Source organism: Aquarana catesbeiana, linkage group LG01, assembly GCF_042186555.1.
Source record: "Aquarana catesbeiana isolate 2022-GZ linkage group LG01, ASM4218655v1, whole genome shotgun sequence".
Taxonomy (NCBI): Eukaryota; Metazoa; Chordata; class Amphibia; order Anura; family Ranidae; genus Aquarana; species Aquarana catesbeiana.
The window spans coordinates 446838955-446860507 of NC_133324.1; the positions used below are offsets into that span (position 1 = coordinate 446838955).

The following is a 21553-nucleotide window of genomic DNA, read 5'->3' on the forward strand; positions in this document are numbered from 1 at the left end:
AATACAGGAGATTCCGCATGGGCTCCATTTTTTTTCGGTCCGAAATCTTATTCAAGGGATGCTCCATGGCATAAATTAACTTAAGATATGCGTTCCTGCATGTGCCTTTAGCCCCTCAGTCTCGAAAGTACCTCAGGCTGGCAATAAATAAGGGGAAGAAGGTGCTGCATCTAAAATTCAAGGCCCTCCCTTTTGGTCTTTCATCCGCCCCACGAATATTTACAAAAATAATGGCAGAAGCTCTTGCTCCTCTCCGTCTGCAAGGAATTGCGGTAATCCCTTATCTGGATGACCTCCTCTTTTTTGCCCCTTCCAGAGAAATTACAGGTAGACTTGGCCAAGGCCCGCAATCATTTGGAAGCCTTGGGCTGGATTGTGAACCTTCAGAAATCAAATTTCAATCCAGCTCAAAGTTCAGTTTCTAGGTTATCAAATGGATTCTGTAGAACAAAGGTTTTTTTTTTCTTCCAGAAGAAAAGAAAAACAAAGTCACGAGGTGTAGTAGCAGGCTACAAACAAACCAGGAGATGGCAATCAAAGATTGTCAGCCCTTGGAACCTTAACTTCAACAATGCCGGCCATTCATTGGGCGAGGCTTCATTTCAGGCCCCTCCAGAGTTTTCTCTTTAAAGGTTTGGGAGCACAGCCCAGAAAACTTAGACACAAAAGTAAAACTCCCCACCAGGGTCAAGAGGACCCTTTGGTGGTGAAGTCAGTCTGTCAAAACTGACTAAGGGCTTACTATGGTCTTTTCGGACAGTCACGACAGATGCCAGCAGTTGGGGGTAGGGGGGCCCCACTGGGATCAAAATATAGCACAGGGAATTTGGTCACGATCCGAAGCAGGAAGATCCTCAAACTGGACTGAGTTAAAAAGCAGTCGTCCTAGCATTGGCTGCCTTCTCTCCAAACCTCCAGGGTTCCCATGTGCAGATTTTATCAGACAATGCCACTACCGTGGCATTAGAGTTGCCACCTCATCCCTTGAAACCCGAACACCTTTGAATTACACAGGTTCTGAGGCTAATTAAATGCAGATAAGGCACCAAGTGAGTTTAATTACCACCTTAATCAGCCACAAAACTTGTGTAATTAATATGTGTTCGGGTTTAAAGGGATGAGGTGGCAACCCTACGTGGCATACCTGAACAAACGGGGGGCACAAGGAGCAAGGCTCTTCTATTGCTGTCATCAGAAATTTTTGAGTGGGCAGAGAAGCATTTACACTCCCTGTCAGCAGTGCATCTCAAAGGCACGTTAAACGAAGTAGCAGACAAATTCAGGAAGCAGAATGGAGCTTAAATCTGGAAATATTTTCATTGACCACCAAGATGTGGGGGCGTCCAAGTGGATTTGTTTGCATCAAAAGAAACCGCTCAGCTCCCTTAGTTCTTTCCTTTGCACGGAGACAGCGGCTCACTAGGGATAGATGCATTAGCACATACCTGGAACTTTCATCTGGGCTATGCCCCCCCCTTCAGCTAATTCCACTGGTATTGAGGAAAATGCTAAAGGGAAAAAATGTCAATAATTCTGATCACTCCGTTCTGGCCGAAAAGAGCCTGGTTTGCCTCCATTTTACAAATGACAGTCAAACTATTCTGGCAGCTTCCTCAGGTACAGTATACCACCTGTATTTAGCCAGGTTAAGTCTCACCGCCTGGTATCTGAGGAACAGTTGTTAAAGTGGTTGTAAACCCTAAAAAAAAAATAACAAAATTAAAAAAACCCTGCAAGGCAAAGGCATAATGAGCTAGTATGCATAGCATACTAGCTCATTTTGAATTACCTGAGATCGAAGACCCCGCAGCGGTCCTCGTTCACCGCTCCGGCGGCCGACATCGATCCTGGAGTTACTTCCAGGTATCGCGTGCTCCGGCGCTGTGATTGGCCGGTAACGGCACAGGCTGACTGAAGCAACGGCACGTATGTGCCGTTGCTTCAGTGCACATGTGCCGATGACGTCGGCACATGCAAATGCAGGGGATATTTCCTAAACCGTATAGGTTTAGGAGATATTCATTGTAGCTACAGGTAAGTCTAATTATAGGCTTACCTGTAGCAAAAAGTGGTTTGTAAAGGGTTTACACCCACTTTAAGGAACAAAGGATTGTCAGAGCCTCTAGTATCCACTTTACTCGCCAGTAGAAAGAAAGTAACCAGAGATATATTTACGCTAAAGGTTGGAGAGTCTACAACTTTTGGTGTCCTCCTTCAAGCCGAACCTTAGAAGACATTGGGGGTTATTTACGAAAGGCAAATCCATTTTGCACTACAAGTGCACTTGGAAGTAAAGTTGCTGTAAATCCGAGGGGGACATGCAAGGAAAATGAACAGCATTTTAGCTTGCACATGATTGGATGCTAAAATCAGCAGAGCTTCCCCTCATTTCAGATCTACCCCTCAGATTTATAGCGACTGCAGTTCCAAGTGCACTTGTGGTGTAAAGTGGATTTGCCTTTCGTAAATGACTCCCATAGTGTCGATTTTGGAATTTCTACAAAATGGCGCAAACAAAGGTCTTGCGATTAGCACTCTTAAAGTGCAAATGGCTGCCCTGGGAGTATACCTAGAAAGACCAATTTCTTCAGTTCCTTTTGGTTACAAGATTCTTTAAGGCACTTACTAGGCCCAGACCAGCTCCTACTAAATATTTTCCTAAATGGGACCTGTCCGTTTTGCAAGCCATCACAAAAGATCCTTTTGAACCTTTACAGACAAACTTGTTAAGGAATTTAACTTAAAAAGGTATTAGTTGCAGTTACGTCCGCAAGGAGATTCTGTGAGCTACACGCTCTAACAAAAAAGTTCCTTTACTGATAATTTACCCAGATAGGATTGTACTTTAAAGCAGATCCGGAGCTTTTGCAAAGAGTAGCGTCAGTTCATAATAGGTCGCAGGAAATCATCCTGCCAACTTTTTGCTCAAATCCTTCTGGGAAAAGAGAATTTATTCCATAACTTGGATGTAAGAAGAATTTTATTACATTACTTGGAAGTAACAAGGGACTTTAGGTCTTCGGACTCTTTATTTGTTCTTTTTTCTGGTAACAGAATAGGCCGCCAAGCATCAAAGGGGTCAATTGCTAGATGGCTAAAATCGGCTATTTCAGAAGCTTATTCCCAGATGGGTTTGTCTCTTCCGCCGGGAATTCGAGCGCACTCTACTAGAGCTCTGGCCACTACATGGGCAGAAAAAGCTGGTGCCACCCCGGATCAAATTTGTAAGGCGGCCGTCACGGTCAAGTTATGTAACGTTTGTCCGTCATTACAGACTGTATCTTCTGTCCACTGATGATCAGGCATTTGGCAGAAAGGTCCTTGCAGGCTGTTGTCCCTCCCTAGGTGGTAAGTCTCAATTTATCCTCTTAGGTGCTGTTATGAAAGACGTTTAGGGAAAATTCAAGTTAGACTTACCGGTAACTTGTTTTCCAGGAGTCTTTCAGGACAGCAACGACCCGCCCCTTTCTTTATATTTGCTGTGACTAACCGTATTCTGATTGTGTTCCAGCTTGGGCCGGAGGTACTCTGCTACAACTGACGAGCTGTGGGGAGAAGCCTCCTCCTTTTTAAAATTTGGAGTTGGTGTTTCCTGTTTCCTAGTGGGTGGAGCACCTCTCAGGTGCTATCCTGAAAGACTCCTGGAAAACAAGTTATATAATGTATGTATGTGTTTCTTCATCAGAATTTCTTTGAATTTATGCAATTATATGCACATTTAAATGTTTGTTTTAATTACAGGTGTGCCTGACAAGGAATCAGAAATTGTAGACAAAGATCACAATGATTCCTTTACAAGTTTCATGGATGCCACATTATTTACACCAAGGGGAAGGTAAGCATACATGAAAATTATATTAAAGTGGTTAAATTTTTATATTGTATTTTCCTGCCCCCAGCTAAAGGGTACCTAAACTCAATAACAAATTGAATACTTACCTTTTTTCGTGTGTGTGTGTGTGTGTGTGTGTGTGTGTGTGTGTGTGTGTGTGGGGGGGGGTGTTGTTTTAAATAATATTTTTTTTTTTTTTTTTTTTTTTTTATTATTTCGGGCTTTCCACCCTAGAGAAGCTAGAGAACCCCACATATCTCCATAAAGAGGACCTGTCATGCACTAATTCCTACTATTCCTATTAGAAGGGTTGTTTATGTTCCTTGTACTAGGAATAAAAGTGATTACATTAAAAAAAAAAAAAAAAAAAGTGTTTGAAAAATTGCTGCTCAAATACCATGTAATGTAAAAAGTTGCAACGACTGCTATTTTATTCCCTAGGGTGTCTGCTTTAAAAAAAAAAAAAAAAAGTTTGGGGGTTCTAAGTAATTTTCTAGCAAAAAAAAATTTTTTTTTTTTCACCATGTAGGAGAGGAGTGCCAGAATAGGTCCGGTATTGCAGTGGTTAAGGAAGACACTTTTTTTTGTTGGTCCACAGATCAGATACGTCACCAATGACCAGCAGTTTAGAGCTTTGTTAGCGGGGCCAGAGAAAATCGCCTGGAAAGCATTCAAGGATGTCATTTGATTTTCTTGGCACCTACAGAGCACCAAACTGCATTCAGCAGGTTAACAAGCTTCTTCAAGCATACGATACAATGAAGTGCAACATGTTTCTAAAGATTCGTGAATATCCCTTCACACCTGCTCTTTCTCGAAAATCTAGGTGCAGTCAGTGAAAATTATGGTAAAAGGTTTCCCCAAAATATAGTAACCATTAAAAAAAACTATCAGGGAAACTGGAATTGTCTATTGGACAATGGAGCAAGATGGCACCAGACACGGAGTACAAATGAAAGTCGGCAGCAAAACACTTAGCCCTGGTTAAGTCATACAACATGCCAGAAACCTTATGTGATTGAGGCCCCTTTCACACTTATACGACTTGTCCCACGATTTTGTACTGCAAAATCGTATGACAAGTCATTCTCCATGATTTTCAATGACTACCATTCATATTGGCACGACTTTAAGTCGTGCCGACTTGAAAGTAGTCCCTGCACTACTTTGGTCCAACTTCTATGCGAGTTGTACTCCATAGACCTCAATGTTAAACCCTCAAGTAGCATGCAAATCGTGCCTGAATAATATAGACACGATTTCAGTACAACTTTGTAAGCACAAGCCTGGCTCGCTGATCGGGAAAGAAAAACTTTTTTTTCCTTTCACGATGAGCAACAGGCAGTGCTGACAGCTGTCTGGTATGAATCCTGAGGGGGAACGCCGCGCCAAGTTTTAAATGAAAAAACTGGCGTGGGTTCCCCCCCAGGGGCATACCAGGCCCTTAGGTCTGGTATGGATCTAAGGGGAACCCCCTACGCCGAAAAATCGGCGTGGGGCCCCCCCCCCCCCCCAAATCCATACCAGACCCTTATCTGAACACGCAGCCTGGCCAGTCAGGAATGGGGGTGGGGATGAGCGAGCGCCCCCCCCCCCCCCCCTCCTGGACCCTACCAGGCCGCATGCCCTCAACATGTGGGGTGGGTGCTTTGGGGCATGGGGGGCACCCTGCGTGGCCCCCCCACCCCAAAGCACCTTGTCCCCATGTTGATGAGGACAAGGGCCTCTTCTTGACAACCCTGGTCGCTGGTTGTCGGGGTCTACGGCAGGGGGCTTATCGGAATCCGGGAGCCCCCTTTAATAAGGGGGGCCTCCAGATCCCGGCCCCCCACCCTATGTGAATGAGTATGGGGTACAGCGTACCCCTACCCATTCACCTAGGGGAAAAAAGTGTCAATAAAAAAATGCACTACACAGGTTTTTAAAGTAATTAGTAATTAACTTCGGGGGTCCTCTTCCGACTTCGGGGGTTTCTCCGGCGTCTTCTCCCGGTGTCCTGATCTTCTGCCGGCTCCTCCGCTATCTTCTGCAGCTCAATTGCTAGCGGTGGCCCGGACTTCTGCCTTCTTATTTTCTTCCAATGTTGACACGACGCTCTCTCCAGCTGCAGTGGTCTCTGAGCTCTCCGCAATGGACTTATATAGGCGGTGACCCTTATGAGGTCACTGTCCCGGGGCATGCTGGGACTGTGCCGTCATAAGGGGGCGTGGTCATCACACGGTGACCACGCCCCTAAAACATCACAGTCCCAGCATGCCCAGGGACTGTGACGGCATAAGGGGGCGGGGTCACCGCCTATATAAGTCCGTTGCGGAGAGCTCAGAGACCATTGCAGCTGGAGAGAGCGTCGTGTCAACATCTCTGGAAGAGAAGAGGGAAGAAGACGATCCAGAAGTCCGGCCACCGCTGGCAAAAGAGCAGCAGAAGATAGCGGTGGAGCCGGTAGAAGATGCGCACACCGGGAGAAGACGCCGGAGAGACTCCCGAAGTCAGAAGAAGACCCCGGGGCTGCCTAATAAATTACTTTAAAAACCTATGTAGTGTGTTTTTTATTGACACTTTTCCCTAGGTGAATGGGTAGGGGTACGATGTACCCCATACTCATTCACATAGGGTGGGGGGCCGGGATCTGGGGGGCCCCCTTATTAAAGGGGGCTCCCGGATTCCGATAAGCCCCCCGCCCGCAGACCCCGACAACCCACGGCCAGGGTTGTCGGGAAGAGGCCCATGCCCTCATCAACATGGGGACAAGGTGCTTTGGGGTGGGGGGGCCCAAAGGGCGCCCCCCAAAGCACCCACCTCCCCATGTTGAGGGCATGCGGCGCTCGCTCGTCCCCACCCCCATTCCTGACCGGCCGGGCTGCGTGCTCGGATAAGGGTCTGGTATGGATTTTGGGGGGACCCCCACGACGATTTTTCGGAGTAGGGGGTTCCCCTTACAATCCATACCAGACCTAAGGGCCTGGTATGCCCCTGGGGGGGGGGGGGAACCCACGCCAGTTTTTTTATTTAAAACTTGGCGTGGAGTTCCCCCTTATGATTCATACAAACTACTGTATGTTTTCATTTGTTAATGCCAAAAATGTGGCAAAATCGTACAAAGTAGTACTGCTCCCAAATCGCAAGGCAAGAAGTTATTTTCATATTTCTAAAAGATTTTTGTGATGGTCTGTTTTGAAATGTGTTCAGTCTAAAGGAGTATTTCATAAAGTTTTTCAGGAATCAAAACTTTTGTAAGAATTTTGTCCTGTATATGGAGCAGCTTATTCTTTAAATATGCAGGCTCTGTGTCCTGGTCATCTTACTGATCTGTTTATCTCACATTAAGCCAGCCAGGGTCTGTCTAAAACAATAGACCTTGGGCCCTCCAGCTGTTGCAGAACTACAAGTCCCATCATGCATCTGGGAGTTATTGTAACTGCCAGCCTTGCGATGCCTCGTGGGAAATTTTAGTTCCACAACAGCTGGAGGGCCTCAGGTTGCCTACCCCTGTAATAGACTCATTGCAGTCTTTCACTAAATTAAAAGCCTCAAATTTTCCTGATGGCAAGATGAAATAAGGTCTAGGCTGCCAACGTTTTTGTCCTAAACATTTTTTACTAAATCTAGGAATTGGGGAATAAAATCTGAATCTAGTGCAGCTTCTGAAATGTTTCCCTTATGATTAAGAGACTGTAGTGAAGGAGCCGCAGAAGCAAGTAACATGGGTTTTCTGTGCTGTGTCAATTTCTTAAATGTATTTGTTACAGGACGTCATTGCCAAGTCAGAAGATGACTCCTCCCCATCGCAGAATGTCCTTAAATGAGATGGTAAGAAATTTAATAGCACTTTAAATAAATTTAAGTTTTCTTAAGTAGTTGGAAGTAAAGATAGTTAAATGAATATGTACAACTGTTCCTGTACCCTTTTTTTTTTTTTTTATAGTAGGTTTCCCTGACGGCTCCTCTTGCTTTGCTTGTTCTTTGACATGTTGCCTAGGTGCTGTGCCAAAGGCCTGCCATGCATGGATCGAAGTTTGGGTGGTTCAGCAGTGACTGGCCAAATTTTGATCCATGGATGGGCACCCTGGTTGTACAGAAGTCAATCTACAAGTGCACTTCTGTACAACTAACCTGTTTGGGTTTTCCCAGTCGATCAGTCCCACAGGTTATAGGTTGGCACACTGATCATTGTTGTTTAGTGGCATGGGAAGCATTAAGGTAAAAAAAAGCTTCTTCCTTTTAGAACCACTTTAACCGCTTCAACCCCCGGAGGATTTTACCCCCTTCCTGACCAGTGCACTTTTTACAGTTTGGTACTGCGCCGCTTTAACTGACAATTGCACTATCCTGCGGTGCTGCAACCAAACAATTTGATTCCTTTTTTCCCCACACATAGAGCTTTCTTTTGGTGGTATTCGATCACCTCTGCGGTTTTTATTTTTTGCACTATAAATGAAAGAACAGCGACAATTTTAATAAAACACTATCTTTTACTTTTTGTTATAATAAATATCCCACATCTTTTTTCAAAAACACTTTTTTTCCTCGGTTTAGGCAGATTATGTATTCTACATATTTTTGGTTAAAAAAATTGCAATAAGCCTATATATATTGCTTTGTGCAAAAGTTATAGCGTCTACAAAATAGGGGATAGATTTATGGCATTTTTATTTATTTTTTTTTCTACTAGTAATGGTGGCGATCTTCCTTTTTTTTTTTTTTTTTTGGGGGGGGGGGGGGGGGGACAGCGATAGTGCGGCGGACAAATTGGACACTTGACATATATTTGGGACCATTGACAATTATACAGCGATCAGTGCTATAAAAATACACTGATTACTGTAAAAATGTCACTGGCAGGGGAGAGGTTAACACTAGGGGGCAATCAAGGGGTTAACTGTGTTCCCTCTCTGTGTTCTAACTGTAGGGGGATGGGACTTGCTAGGAGAAGAGAGATCGGTGTTCATACTTTGTCATACTTTGTATGAACACATGATCAGTCTCTTCTCCCCTCAGAGAACCGGGATTTGTGTGTTTACACACACACAGAATACCATTTCTCGCTGTGTCACGAGCGATCGCGGGGGCCTGGCAGTCATCGCGGCTGCCGGGCGCTTGCATCGGCTCCGGGGGCGAGCAGCGGCCGTCCGCGCCCTTAGTGGCCACAGGGCGAAGCGACGTAACATAACGTCGTTTTACCCAGCCGTGCCATTCTGCTGCAGTAAAACTGCGGCGGCTGGTCAGCAAGTGGTTAAACAATTGCACTATCAACACTGAAGAGCAAGCCGTTGAGGTGAACACATTAGAAATCCATTCACAGCTAGCCAGGGTTTAAGTGAAGGTACTAACACATCTCGTCTGCAGATACACAATCAAAAGATCTGGAATTCTCTGAATTCCATATTTCTTTTGATTGTGTAATTGCACTACCAATTTGAGTATATATTCCATCACTGAAATTATTTCAAATCTTTGCCTTGTGAAATGCACATGTACTTGCTGATTTTTATACCTTGATTTGTTTTTATAGGGGTATTTTTTTTTTTTATTGGTTTTGTAGTTGACTGTATGAAAATTTAGTTTTAAAGACATACAAACATAAAAAAAATTACAGCCACAATGTCAACACGGTGCCAGGTTCAAAATCAATTGCAGTTAATAAACAGTCTGCAATTATCTATCACACGTCTCTTGTAGTATTTTCCAGTTGTAAAAATATGCAGTGTTACATAATACAGTACCAACATATACATTAATAACTGTCAATGGGTAGTAGATAACAAATACAGATGGTTGTAGTTTAACCTAAGGACATGGGCGTCAGTGTCAAGGGACTCGCTATTCACTTGCCCTAGTTTTTATTAAAAGTCTTGACTTTTCTTATCGTACATCAGGGGACACAGAGCCATAGTAGTTACTATGTGGGTTATAGGCCACCTTCAGGTGATGGACACTGACACTCCCTATATAACCCCTCTCACTACTGGGAGTACCTCCGTTTTTTTTTCGCCAGTGTCTAAGTTGTTGGTCACGAGTAAAGCTGTGCTGAGCTCCACTGGAGCAATCCTTGCTGGGGCCAGCCATGCAGCCGGATCCATGTTCCTGAAGGTTTGGTTACGGAACCCACCGTGAGGGGTGAAGATTGGGTCTGTTGGTTTTACCACAGAAAACCCTGCGGTGGGAAAGGTAAGTGGAGTTTTTCTAAGGAAATTTTTTATGAAATGTCTCCTTTAAGAAAAAAGTAAATGTTGTCATGCCTAAGAGTCACCACTGGGGGCTGTATGGAGCACGTACCTTGTCATGCGTTCCTCAGAGTCGCACTGTGTCAGCAGAAGCAGCAGGCGTTTCCTCCGGCTAGCAGCTCAGACCTCTGGTAAGTTTGGGGGGGGGGGATTTTCTTTCACCAGACACCCCCCCACCTGGACTAAGCTCTCCCCCTTCTTCTCTCCCTGGAAAGGGGAAAGCTAAAAACAATTGGCGAAGCCTCTGCACAGTGGCTTCTCTCAGGTCTCCTCCTCGCCATCCCTCCTTCACTCGCATGCCGTTCCTGTCGGATCGGAGGCCCGCTCACGCAGGAAGACTTTCTTTTGAAAAAGAGGGGTGCGATGCGACGGAGGGGGCGGGGCTTAGCACAGCGTTGGTGTCCTCCAACGGCCAGCGCGGGAGTATCTTTAAAAGCTCCATTTTTGCTGGATGTAGATGCTGAAGGCACACGAGCAAAAAGGGGCATGTAAGAGGTTTGGTGACACAGGCATTCCTATTGGCACATTTACTATTAGCATCAGGCTGAGCATTAATGGCAGCAGCAGGGCTGGACTATTGCTTAAGCAGTGAATGCAATCCTTATGGTAGTACCTCTGCATTTGTGCATCGGGCTATGGTCGGAAGGGGGCTAGAAACACCCCAAAAAAGCTCAAGAAGGACTTCTTCAGCCGCAAAAAAAACTAGAACCATCTCTAAAACAATGGCATCCTCCCCTGAGAGTTCTGAGGTGGCTGGTCAGAGTGAGCCATCAGGGCCGTCAGGTGTTGCAACGGTTTCCAACACTGCAGCCCCTGTCTATATTACTCAAGAGGTTTTTTTCCTCAACCACATTAGGATTGGAGCAGAAAATAGAGGCTTTAATCGCATCCCAGAGTGGGACTAAGCGCGACAGGTCCCCTTCCATTACCCAGGACCCTCAAACCGAGGAACCGGGGGCGGGAGATGATGAATTTCTCTCAGGGGACATGAGTCCTCTGTTCTCTTGGTGCGTTGTCTCCCTCCCTTCAGTTGCCATTGCTATGGGACATCCCACATAGTAACTACTCTGGCTCTGTGTCCTGTGATGTACGATAAGAAAGTAGGATTTTTATAACCGCTTACCTGTAAAATCCTTTTTCATTGAAGTACATCATGGGACACAGAGGTCCCTCCCTTCTTTTTGGTATACACTTGTATTGCTTTGCTACAAAAACTGAGGTACTCCCAGTAGTGGGAGGGGTTATATAGGGAGTGGACTTCCTGTCTTGGTGTGCCAGTGTCCATCACCTGAAGGTGGCCTATAACCCACATAGTAAGTGGCTCTGTCCCTTGATGTACTTCAAAGAAAAGGATTTTACAGGTAAGCTGTTATAAAAATCATATATTTTTTTTTTTTTCCGTAGTTCGAAGGTTAAGAGAGGGGAGAGAGTCATTAACAAATTTTAATTTTAGCCACTGGGATCGTGTTGGTGACCTTGGTCCTTTCCAGGATAATAGAGACTTTTTTTTTTTGCATAGAAGTAAAGAATGCAAAGCAGTAATCTCCAAATGTATCGATTTCAATCTGAAGTGCCTTTTTAGAGTCACAGGGGTCGGCCAAGTAGACTAAAAGATCATCAGCATAAAGTGAGATACGTTCTTTAATGGATGGTACGAATGGGAAGGTGCGGATACGTGTGGCAAGAGGTTCTGTGGCTAAGGCGAATAGGAGAGGCACCAAAGGACACCCCTGCCTAACGCCTCTAAGTATTGGGAATGTGACTGTGGCATGGGAGTTAACTCGAATGCGTGCTACCGGAGCAGTATAAAGAAGGCCTATCTATGCCACCATACGAGGGCCAAAGACGTAGAGTTGTAAAACTTGAAATGTGTAGGGCCATGCAACAATGTCAAAGGCTTTACATGTGTCCAGTGAAGCGATGACACGTGTAGGGGACAGTTGTGAGCAAATTGCAGATTCTGGAAAAGTCTACAGATATTCCTCCTGGTAGATCGACCAGGTATAAAGCCACACTGGTCACTTTGTACTAATTTTGCAACTACTGCGTTCAGACGATTGGCCAAAACTTTAACTAGGATGTTGACGTCCACGTTAGTTAATGAGACTGGGCTAGAAGAATCGCATTTAAGGGGGTCTTTATGGGGTTTCAATAACCGCACAATCCATGCCTATGCAAACCTTTTCTTGGTTAAGTGTCTTGTAGGCACCATTCAGAGAGAACTTTGTGGTGTGTTGAGGGTTTTTTTTTCCCCTCTGTGAATTTTAGAATGTTAAAGCAATGTTTATTGCCTTTTGTACATCTATGTATAGAAGTCTGATTTGGAACACAGACAAAAAAAAAAAAAAAAAACATTTTTAATATGCAAAGATAAAGGTAAAGGTTACCTGAGCTAAGCTGTGACATATTGTGCAAATGGAGAGAAATGGCAAGACTTTGAGCAAACAGTTGGTGTTGGAAATGTTTCCTCTGCTTTGTTTATATACTTGAAGTTCTGTATGCCATTGTGAAGAATCCAGTGGTTGTTGCCTGCAAAGTGTTTTTTTTTTTTTTTGTTTTTTTTTTTAACTTTTTGTGAAATATAAAAAAATATATATATATATATATAAATTTTCACCAGCCAGTCATGTAAAGTGAATCGCTCATTGTAATTTTAAGACAAATTCACATACAGTGAATGAATCATTGGTAAATGTCACATTCGCTGCTATCAAATCATAGTTCCAGATAAACATACCCCGGGACACTGACAGCAGTTTTGGACTTGTGTAAGTTTAGTTCTGCCTTAATAGTCCTAAATGCCAAAACATAGCACACAGAATGTTCCATTGTACTGTATTACAAGATGTACTTAATATGGATTACTGCATTTATTTTTAAAAGTGTGCTGCATAAATTGACAGCGCTATATAAGTACCTGAAATAAATAAAAGAAAATCATTTTTAATCTCCAATACTCAAAGAAGTGACAAAACTGACCCACCACTAATTTGCACTTTTGTATCCACCTTTTTTTAGGATTTTCGAACACCATCATCTGCCATTAAGGAGAGGTTTTTGCAAAGGACGCCAAATTCTTTGCATAAGAGAAGGTCCGATGTGACTTGGAAACCTACACCAAGTAACAAACTGCCACATACCCCAACACCTTGTAAACAGGATCCTATGAGTGCAGCACGCTTGCAGCTTGCACAGCAGGTTTGTGGACCTTTTTTTTTATTAAATGTGAAAAAAAAAAAGTTGCGCTACTAGTGATTATAAAGGGCAAAAAAGCATTAACTTAGCAGCCAGCATCAACAGTATAGTGAACCGTATGTCAATTAGAAAAAGATGTATAAATTGCAGTGCTAGTGTAAAGATCAAAATCCCCAGAGCATCCCCCAGGGATGAGTGTGAAACTGATGGCTGCTCATTAATTAGAAACCGACATCTAGTGAATATATCATAAAAATCAAAAAATATCAATGTGCAATAAACAAGAAAAAGCAAACAAAGTTTCTGTGAATAAAGGAGAAAAAAAAAAAGTCTGATAGACAAAAGCTTAAACACTCCTCAACGAGGTACTGTATAGTCCCATGTGAAGAGAACATAGGGGTGATGCCTTTTCAATAGATGGGTAAAAATGAGCAGGCTTCTCCATATATCATTCACAGATATGCATGTAGGATGATGGAAGAATTGGGTATGCTTATCGCAGAGGGTGGACACACTCGCCGTACGGCGGTGGGTCAGACAGGCATTTGGATCATTCAATCCAGCAGATGCTTGGTGGGAGATTGTGATGGTATAATGATACACTTCGATGGCCACATCCGGAACAGCGAAGAGTAGATGGAGCACACCAGAACCTCCAACAGGCAGACGTGCCTGAACTTACACTAATCACCAGCTGGATGGGATATGCAGACTCCAAATGGCAGCGTGTCAGATCATGGAAAAAAAGAAAGGGCCTCCACATAGTGCATGAATCCGAATTAAAAAAATGTATTTATTTAAAAAGTACCAAAAGATAAAAAGTGCAAACCACCTAGCAAGGTGGGTACAGGGGGTGATCACATAAAAAATTTTTTGATTAGTTGTGTGGTGTCAGAAGCACAAAGGCTGGCAACCCGACATGTTTCAGGCAATAGTCCTTCAACTGGGGCATAAAACCTAGTGTTTGGCACCACGCTATTATAGGAACACTATGATTGTAAAAACGCAGATCAGCTGTGTTGTGCTAGCACTGAAAGACCGTGATGGCCAATCATAAGTCGTCAGTGCACACAAACTCCTCCTCACTGTGTCATGTGACTATATGGACCAATAAGTAACAAGAGCAACCTCCGTCTGTAGTCGCGTGTTGACGCTGCTGTCATCGCGCATCAGTATTTGCGCGATGATACATTTTTTTTTTTTTAATTCGGATTCATGCACTATGTGGAGGCCCTTTCTTTCTTTTTCCATGATCTGACACTCTGCCATTAGGAGTCTGCATATGCCATCCAGCTGGTGATTAGTGTGAGTTCAGGCAAGTCTGCCTGTTGGAGGTTCTGGTGTGCACCATCTACTCTTCGCTGTTCCGGATGTGGCCATCGAGGTGTATCATTATACCATCAGTCTCCCACCAAGCATCTGCTGGATTGAATGATCCAAATGCCTGTCTGACCCACCGCCGTACGGCGAGTGTATCCACCCTCTGCGGTAAGCGTACCCAATTCTTCTATCATCCTACATGCATATCTGTGAATGATATATGGAGAAGCCTGCTCATTTTTACCCATCATCTGTTGAAAAGGCATCACCCCTATGTTCTCTTCACATGGGACTATACAGTACCTCATTGAGGAGTGTTTAAGCTTTTGTCTATCAGACTTTTTCTTTTTTTTTTCCTTTTTTCACAGAAACTTCATTTATTTGCTTTTTCTTGTTTATTGCGCATTGATATTTCTTTTTGATTTTTATGATATATTCACTAGATTTTGGTTTCTCATTAATGAGCAGCCATCAGTTTCACACTCATCCCTGGGGGATGCTCTGGGGATTTTGATCTTTACACCAGCGCTACTTTTTATAGACTTTTTTTTTTTTTTTTTTAAATGCACTGCAAGGTGTTTGTGCACAAAAGCAATTCATCACTATAGTTAAACATCTTTCTTGCCTGTTGAGGGACACGGGAATAAAGAGACTGTTGGGTTATATTGTTGCCTACAGTATGATTGAACACTGGCAAACAAAATTGTGGCTTAGTATAACCCCTTCTACTCCCAGAATGCCTCCAATTTATTTATTGTCATAGGAAGATTTACTTTCTACTGTGCCACGTGGGCTGAGATGAAAGCCCCGGTAGTTACCTCTATCAGAACACAACAGCTCAGCACGGTAGATCGCTGTACTACCATTAGCTGGAGGCACCGTTCTTGAACTGTTCTCTCTCGCAGGCCATGCACTGCAAAATTTCTTGGCCGTGACCCTAATCTGTCAGCTCCTAGCAAACTTCCACCTCATCTGCTTTTTTATGAGTCTCTTGTCAGTGAATATGCGGATTATGGAAAAAGTGCTTGTTTCACATACCATTTGAGGGGCAGCGCCTCTTCAAAGCTGCCCTGAATGCCCTTATCAAAGATGACACTGGTAGATGGAGTTCTCAACTTTCTCAGCAATAACAGCCTAGGGCTTAACATTGGAATACTCCCTAATTGACAGAGGCCCAAACTAGTCCTTTTTACTCCACAGCATCTGCCTCAAATTCCAGATGCAGTCTGGCACCCAGTCCTAACCCTCCAGAAACCTTTTCAGCATGAGTAGATTCCCCCATTTTCCGATGTGATGGGGGAGGGAGAGGGGGCTCTGAACACTTGGGTGCAGGTTTTTTTAGGGGCTACAAGTTAGTTAGAATTTTGTTCCCAGTCCCCTTTTTGGTTAATTACTTCCAACCTGTCTGTGTCGCTGCACAGCTTGGCAGATCTCCATGCTGCTCTAGTGGGTCCTCTGGCGCAGGGCATTGATGTCCCTGTATCTATGGCAGAGCAGTTCTAGAGGTTCTATTCCAAACTTTTTAGTTCCCAAATCATAAGGGGGCCTCGTTAGGGCCCAGGAATTCTGCATAGAATCCAACAGGGCTGTTGATTCCTTTCAGGAGCCCAAGCAGAGAGCAAGAGCGAGAACCAGTGATTCTCATTGCACCAAATTGACTTGGTACACATTCATACTCAGACTTCTAGGAGACTGTCGTTGGCTGCTTCCAAATAGGTCAGACTTGTTATCCCGAGGCCCCCTGTTTCATCCAGCTTTTCTGTCACTCGCTTTAACAGCATCGCTGTTAAAGTCCAGGATTTGAGAGACAGAGGGATCTCCGAGTCTGTCATTCCCACATTGCTAAAATGCAAATAGGCCCTTCCAGAAAGATCTACTGTTGTACCTGGAAGTCATCATTTGCCTGATGTGAACACAGGCACTTTACTCCCAAAGACTGCTTTTGCATTTTGGCCTTCCTACAATTGGGGCTTGACCAGAATTTGATCTTAAGTACTCTTAAGGGAAAATTTTCAGCCTTGTTCATTCCTTTTCAAAAGATTGTTTTCGGTTTCCCTTGTAAAGACCATTTTTAAGGTGTTTCTTGTATCAAACTACCTTTACAACACCCTGTTTTTTCTTGGAATCTCAATTTGGTTCTCTATGCCCTGCAAGAACCACTCTTTGAAACCATCAGGGAACTCCCCTTGGATGTTTTCTTCTGCAAGATAACCTTGGTGGCTCACATCTGTCAAACTGGTCTCTGGGTTAGCAGCACTCTTGTAAGGAGCCAATCTTCACAAGAATAAAGTAGTATTGGGCTCAAGAACATCTTTATTTCTTAGGGTGGTGTCGGCTTACAGTCTAAGGTCCCTAACTCCTATTCATATATACACATACCAGGGCCAATTTAGACAGGAGCCAATTAAACTAGCAGTATATCTTTGCATGGGGTTCCTCTGGGTATTCCGGTTTCCTCCTCTCTCAGTTCCAGGTAATTCTGTGGTTGGAATTCGAACAAAGGACCCTAGTGCTGCTAGGCAGAAGTGTTAACATTTAGCCACAAGCTTTGGACCTGTCATAGTGAAGGTATCTGCGGCTCTAAATGCACGAAGTGAAAAGAGATTTACCAAAACCCACATTTTATGAAGTGCACAGGCCTTCTTATGTTGGTGGCATGCCGAGTTTTAATGTTTTTTTATAATAACTTTTTCCTCAGGTTGCTGATTACATAGTTAATGAAACTCCAAAATATCAGTCGGGACGTGGAATGGAGCTTGATGATTTGCTTGGCATGCTGTCCTCTGATCCTTTCTTATCTAGAAAAGAGATTCCTCGCACTCCAGAGAACTTAAGTAAGCTAATTTTTATAGATTTGCTTATTGAATAACTTCTGTACAGAGCTCCATAGTCTTCAAATGAATCCTATATAATGAAACACTGTGCCTAGAAAAATATGCATCGGAGAATAAATATTTTTACAACTGCATGCTTTACTGCATCTTTACAAACCTCTCAAGTTAGGAAAGTGTTGTTTTTTTTTTGTTTTTTTTTTTTTTTTTTTGTTTTGCCAATAAATATCTTTTAAATGCATCATGTTGTATAGTCGCCCACAGCTTAAATTTTGAAGGTTGACACAAACTATATGGAAACAACCTTGTTTATACAGTACATTGAGTAATGTGTAACTACTCCTAAACTCTAATAGTAATGTATATTATGTAAACTCCTCCAGAACATGTTGCATAGGATTGTGCTTAAAGGAAAAAATTGGTTGATTCCCTCATCTTTTGTTAAATGCTGTGGATGGAGTAATCTCCACCGGCGGCTGTTATATTCAGAAGCTGCTTGCATACAATGGAACTGTTGTACAGTGTTAGGCCAATTTTCCACCTGGCAGTTTGTTGTTTTTATAGATTTTTCTTAACCGTACATTACTGGATGCAGGTGAGGGACTGATTCTTTACGTTTGTACAGTAAGCGTCTTCTTGTACAGTTTCAGATATTCGAACATCCTGGCGAAAAGCCATCCAAAATGAAGAATTTTGCAATGTATCCAGTCCAGTGGAAGAGCCATGTGTAGAATCTCCTGTAGAGCAAGAGTCTGCTCACTGCAGCCTGGTGGATCTGAGCATGGCTTGCTTCCTGTCTGCTTCTCATTTGTCTGAGCATAATGAATCGCCAGATCAAAGGATGTCTTTGAGCACTGGAAAACCAGACCCTCATGAAAAAGCAGCCTTAAGTCAGAACTTGACACCCTCTTTGGCTAGTGAAATTAAATGGTCTGAGCAAGACAAATGTATTCCATTAAAGGAATGTGTGAAAGCGCAATTTTTGCAGTCTGCAATTGAAGACCAGAATCATACTTTTATTTTTGACGACCAGCCATGTGATGAATTGAAAGATAGCACAATAATTATACCTGCACCTAGTCAAGAAATTGCTTCTGCACATTCCACTCTTTCATGGAACTCTTCAAAAGCAATGGACTTCAGCATCAGTTCAGAGAGCCACGATGTGATCCAGTTTGGCATACTACAAGAAACTATCCCAGAAGGAGATGGAAACCTAAGTCTTACCAGCACAACTAGTGCACAGACTCCGGAGGTGGATAGGTACAGCACCAGAGTAGAAAGTAGTGAGCTCCCCTCAGATAGTAGAGAGGGTGGCTGGGAACCTATGGAGCGTAAAATAGACATAAATTCTATACGTACTAGATATGAAGCTCTAAAAAGGAGCTTTTTTACGTCTTTAACAGAGGAAACAAAAAGTGTGGCGCACACCCCGTTAAGCATGGTTGCGAAGCAAAAATCTGAATCCAGCCTTCCAACAGAGACTATCGGTGTGTTCAGCCCCTTAGATAAAGTATTAACATTAGATTTGGACTATCTAAACACTCCATCACCCAGGAACAGAAAGCTGTCCCTTCCGCAGCTCATCTCTTTTTCTCCATGTGAAGATAATGTACGTGCCAGGACCACAGAAGATTTCCCAGATGTGTTTGAATCACGAGGTAATCTTTATTGCAGCTATACTCGGAGGCATTGGCAGACCTCTTGGTACATATTTAGGTGTTAGTTTGTGTAGGACGAAGTATTTGAAACTTTTCTGTGAATTACCTTACACCTAAAGTTTTTTCTGTCATTGCCTTCTGCAGTTATAGTGGTCATGGAACTGCAGAGCAATTGTCTAATGTATAGCAAATAACATATTAAAGTGTTTCCCTAATTTATTTTATTTCGTCCATTGACTAACGCAGCCTCTTCATATTCTTGAGTTCTGCCCACACACTCCTTTTTGGTTCGTACTTTTAACTACAATACAGGGCACTTACACCACCCCCTTCCTGCCCAGGCCATTTTTCAGCTTTCAGCGCTCACACTTTGAATGATAATTGTGCGGTCATTCTACTGTAACCATGTGAAATTTTTATAATTTTCTTCACACAAATAGAGATTTCTTTTGGTGGGGTTTAATCACTTCTGGGTTTTCTTTTCCTAAAATAAAAGACTGAAAATTTTGAAAAAAAAAAAAGTTTTTCTTAGTACAATTTGTAAATTTTCTCTTGCACTGATGAGGCTGCACGTATATGCCGTACTTATGGGCACTGATAGGTGGCACTGGTGGGCGTACACTGCTGGCACTGGTGGGTGCTTTATTGTAATCAGGGCACTGATTATCAGTGCCCTGATTACATGCCTAGATGTCTTCTGTGAGGAGATGCCGCTGATCGTCTCTCTTCTCATCACACTCTCAGTATGAGACAAGGAGTGCCGATTACCTTCATCTCAGTGTTTACATGTGACCAGCTGTGATTGGCCGCGGCTCTTTACAGTGATCAGGGTCGCGCCGTGTCCTAGCAACACGGTGCAGCCTCGATCGCTGAGCGCCCATTCTGGGTGCAGTCGTATGACTTCCGCCCAGAACGAGAGCCTGCACCGCCCTACCGTCTGACGGTGGGCGGGCGGGCGGCACGTGGTTAACTCAAGGAGTTCAATATGTAGCTCCTCCAGGGCAGTCTGGTTCTGACGACTCCTCAGAAGCCTCCTTTTGAGAACATTAGAGCTATTCCCTTGCTTGCGCTCGCCATTTTAGTTGCTATCACTTCCGCATGCTGTGCGCCGGCCCGAGCTGGCGGCCTTGTGAGTCTCCCTTAGGGGTTTTGACACACATTCAGCGTTTCTCTGTCCATGTCCCTCCTTCCTACAGAAGATGGTGTCCGATTTTTAGGTGAATGAGGACATTGCCCTGCCTTGTGTTTTGCACCCTTCACATTCTAAGCAGATTGTGCTGCACTCCCTGGATGTGATCCAGTTTACACCATTAAGGGTTGGGCTCCTCCCATTAAAGCGGGGGTCCACCTATCTATCGTTTTTTTTTTTTTTTTTTTGTTCACAAACTTTTCTTCTCAGCATTACATACTCACATATTGTGTGTAATATGTCCGCCTGTGTCAGATTTCGTCGGAAAGAATAACTTATATTATTCACTGCAGGCGGTTTCCATCTTCATTGTGGGCATTTGAAGCCCACAAGCATTTATTTCCTGGATGTGGTGAATGCTGTGCTCCCAGCATTCACTGCTCGTTCCGCACATGCTCAGTGGCATCCTGGGAAGCCTGAGACTAGCTCCCAGGAGTCTGGGAGAGGCTAGAAACACGCCTACTCCCATGGGAGGAGAACCAGGAAGTGCAAAGAAGAATAGAAAAATAAAAGGTAATTACGGCGATTTAGATTTTTTTAAACGGCATGTCAGCATCTAGGCAAGGAAGAGAATACATACAGATATTGTTCAAAATTTGGGTGGAACCCCGCTTTAACCACTTCAGCCCCGGAAGAATTTACCCCCTTCCTGACCAGAGCACTTGTTGCTATTCGGCACTGCGTCGCTTTAACTGACAATTGCTCAGTCGTGCGACGTGGCTCCCAAACAAAATTGATGTCCTTTTTTTCCCACAAATGGAGCTTTCTTTTGGTGGTATTTGATCACCCCTGCGCTTTTTATTTTTTGCGCTATAAACAAAAAAAGCAACAATTTTGAAAAATGCATTTTTTACTTTTTGCTATAATAAATATCCCCTAAAACTATATAAAAATTTTTTTTCCTCAATTTAGGCCGATACGTATTCTTCTACATATTTTTGGTAAAAAAAATCGCAAGAAGCGATTATTGATCGGTTTGCGCAAAAGTTATAGCGTTTACAAAATGGGATAGTTTTATGGCATTTTTATTCATAATTTTTTTTTTTTTTTTTTAAATGACGGCGATCAGCAATTTTTATTGTGACTGCGACATTATGGCGGACACGTCGGACATTTTTGACACTTTTGGGACCATTGTCATTTATACAGCAATCAGTGCTATACAAATGCACTGATTCCTGTGTAAATGACCTGGCAGTGAAGGGGATAACCACTAGGTGGCAGTGTAGGGGTTAAGTGTGTCCTAGGGGCTTGTTTCTAACTCTGAGGGGCATGGCTGTGTGTGACATGTGACTGATCTC

The 21553-nt window shown here is 43.5% G+C and overlaps 1 protein-coding gene across 1 annotated transcript in view; it reads left to right on the plus strand.

The window, feature by feature from the left end:
- Nucleotides 1–21553, plus strand: part of HAUS6 (HAUS augmin like complex subunit 6) — a 58630-nt gene that overhangs the window by 21094 nt on the left and 15983 nt on the right. Inside the window, exons 12-16 of the mRNA XM_073636576.1 lie at nucleotides 3742–3835; nucleotides 7582–7642; nucleotides 13075–13254; nucleotides 17270–17405; nucleotides 18047–19063. Coding sequence (XP_073492677.1) covers nucleotides 3742–3835; nucleotides 7582–7642; nucleotides 13075–13254; nucleotides 17270–17405; nucleotides 18047–19063 — 1488 coding nt within the window. The remainder of the gene's footprint in view (nucleotides 1–3741; nucleotides 3836–7581; nucleotides 7643–13074; nucleotides 13255–17269; nucleotides 17406–18046; nucleotides 19064–21553) is intronic.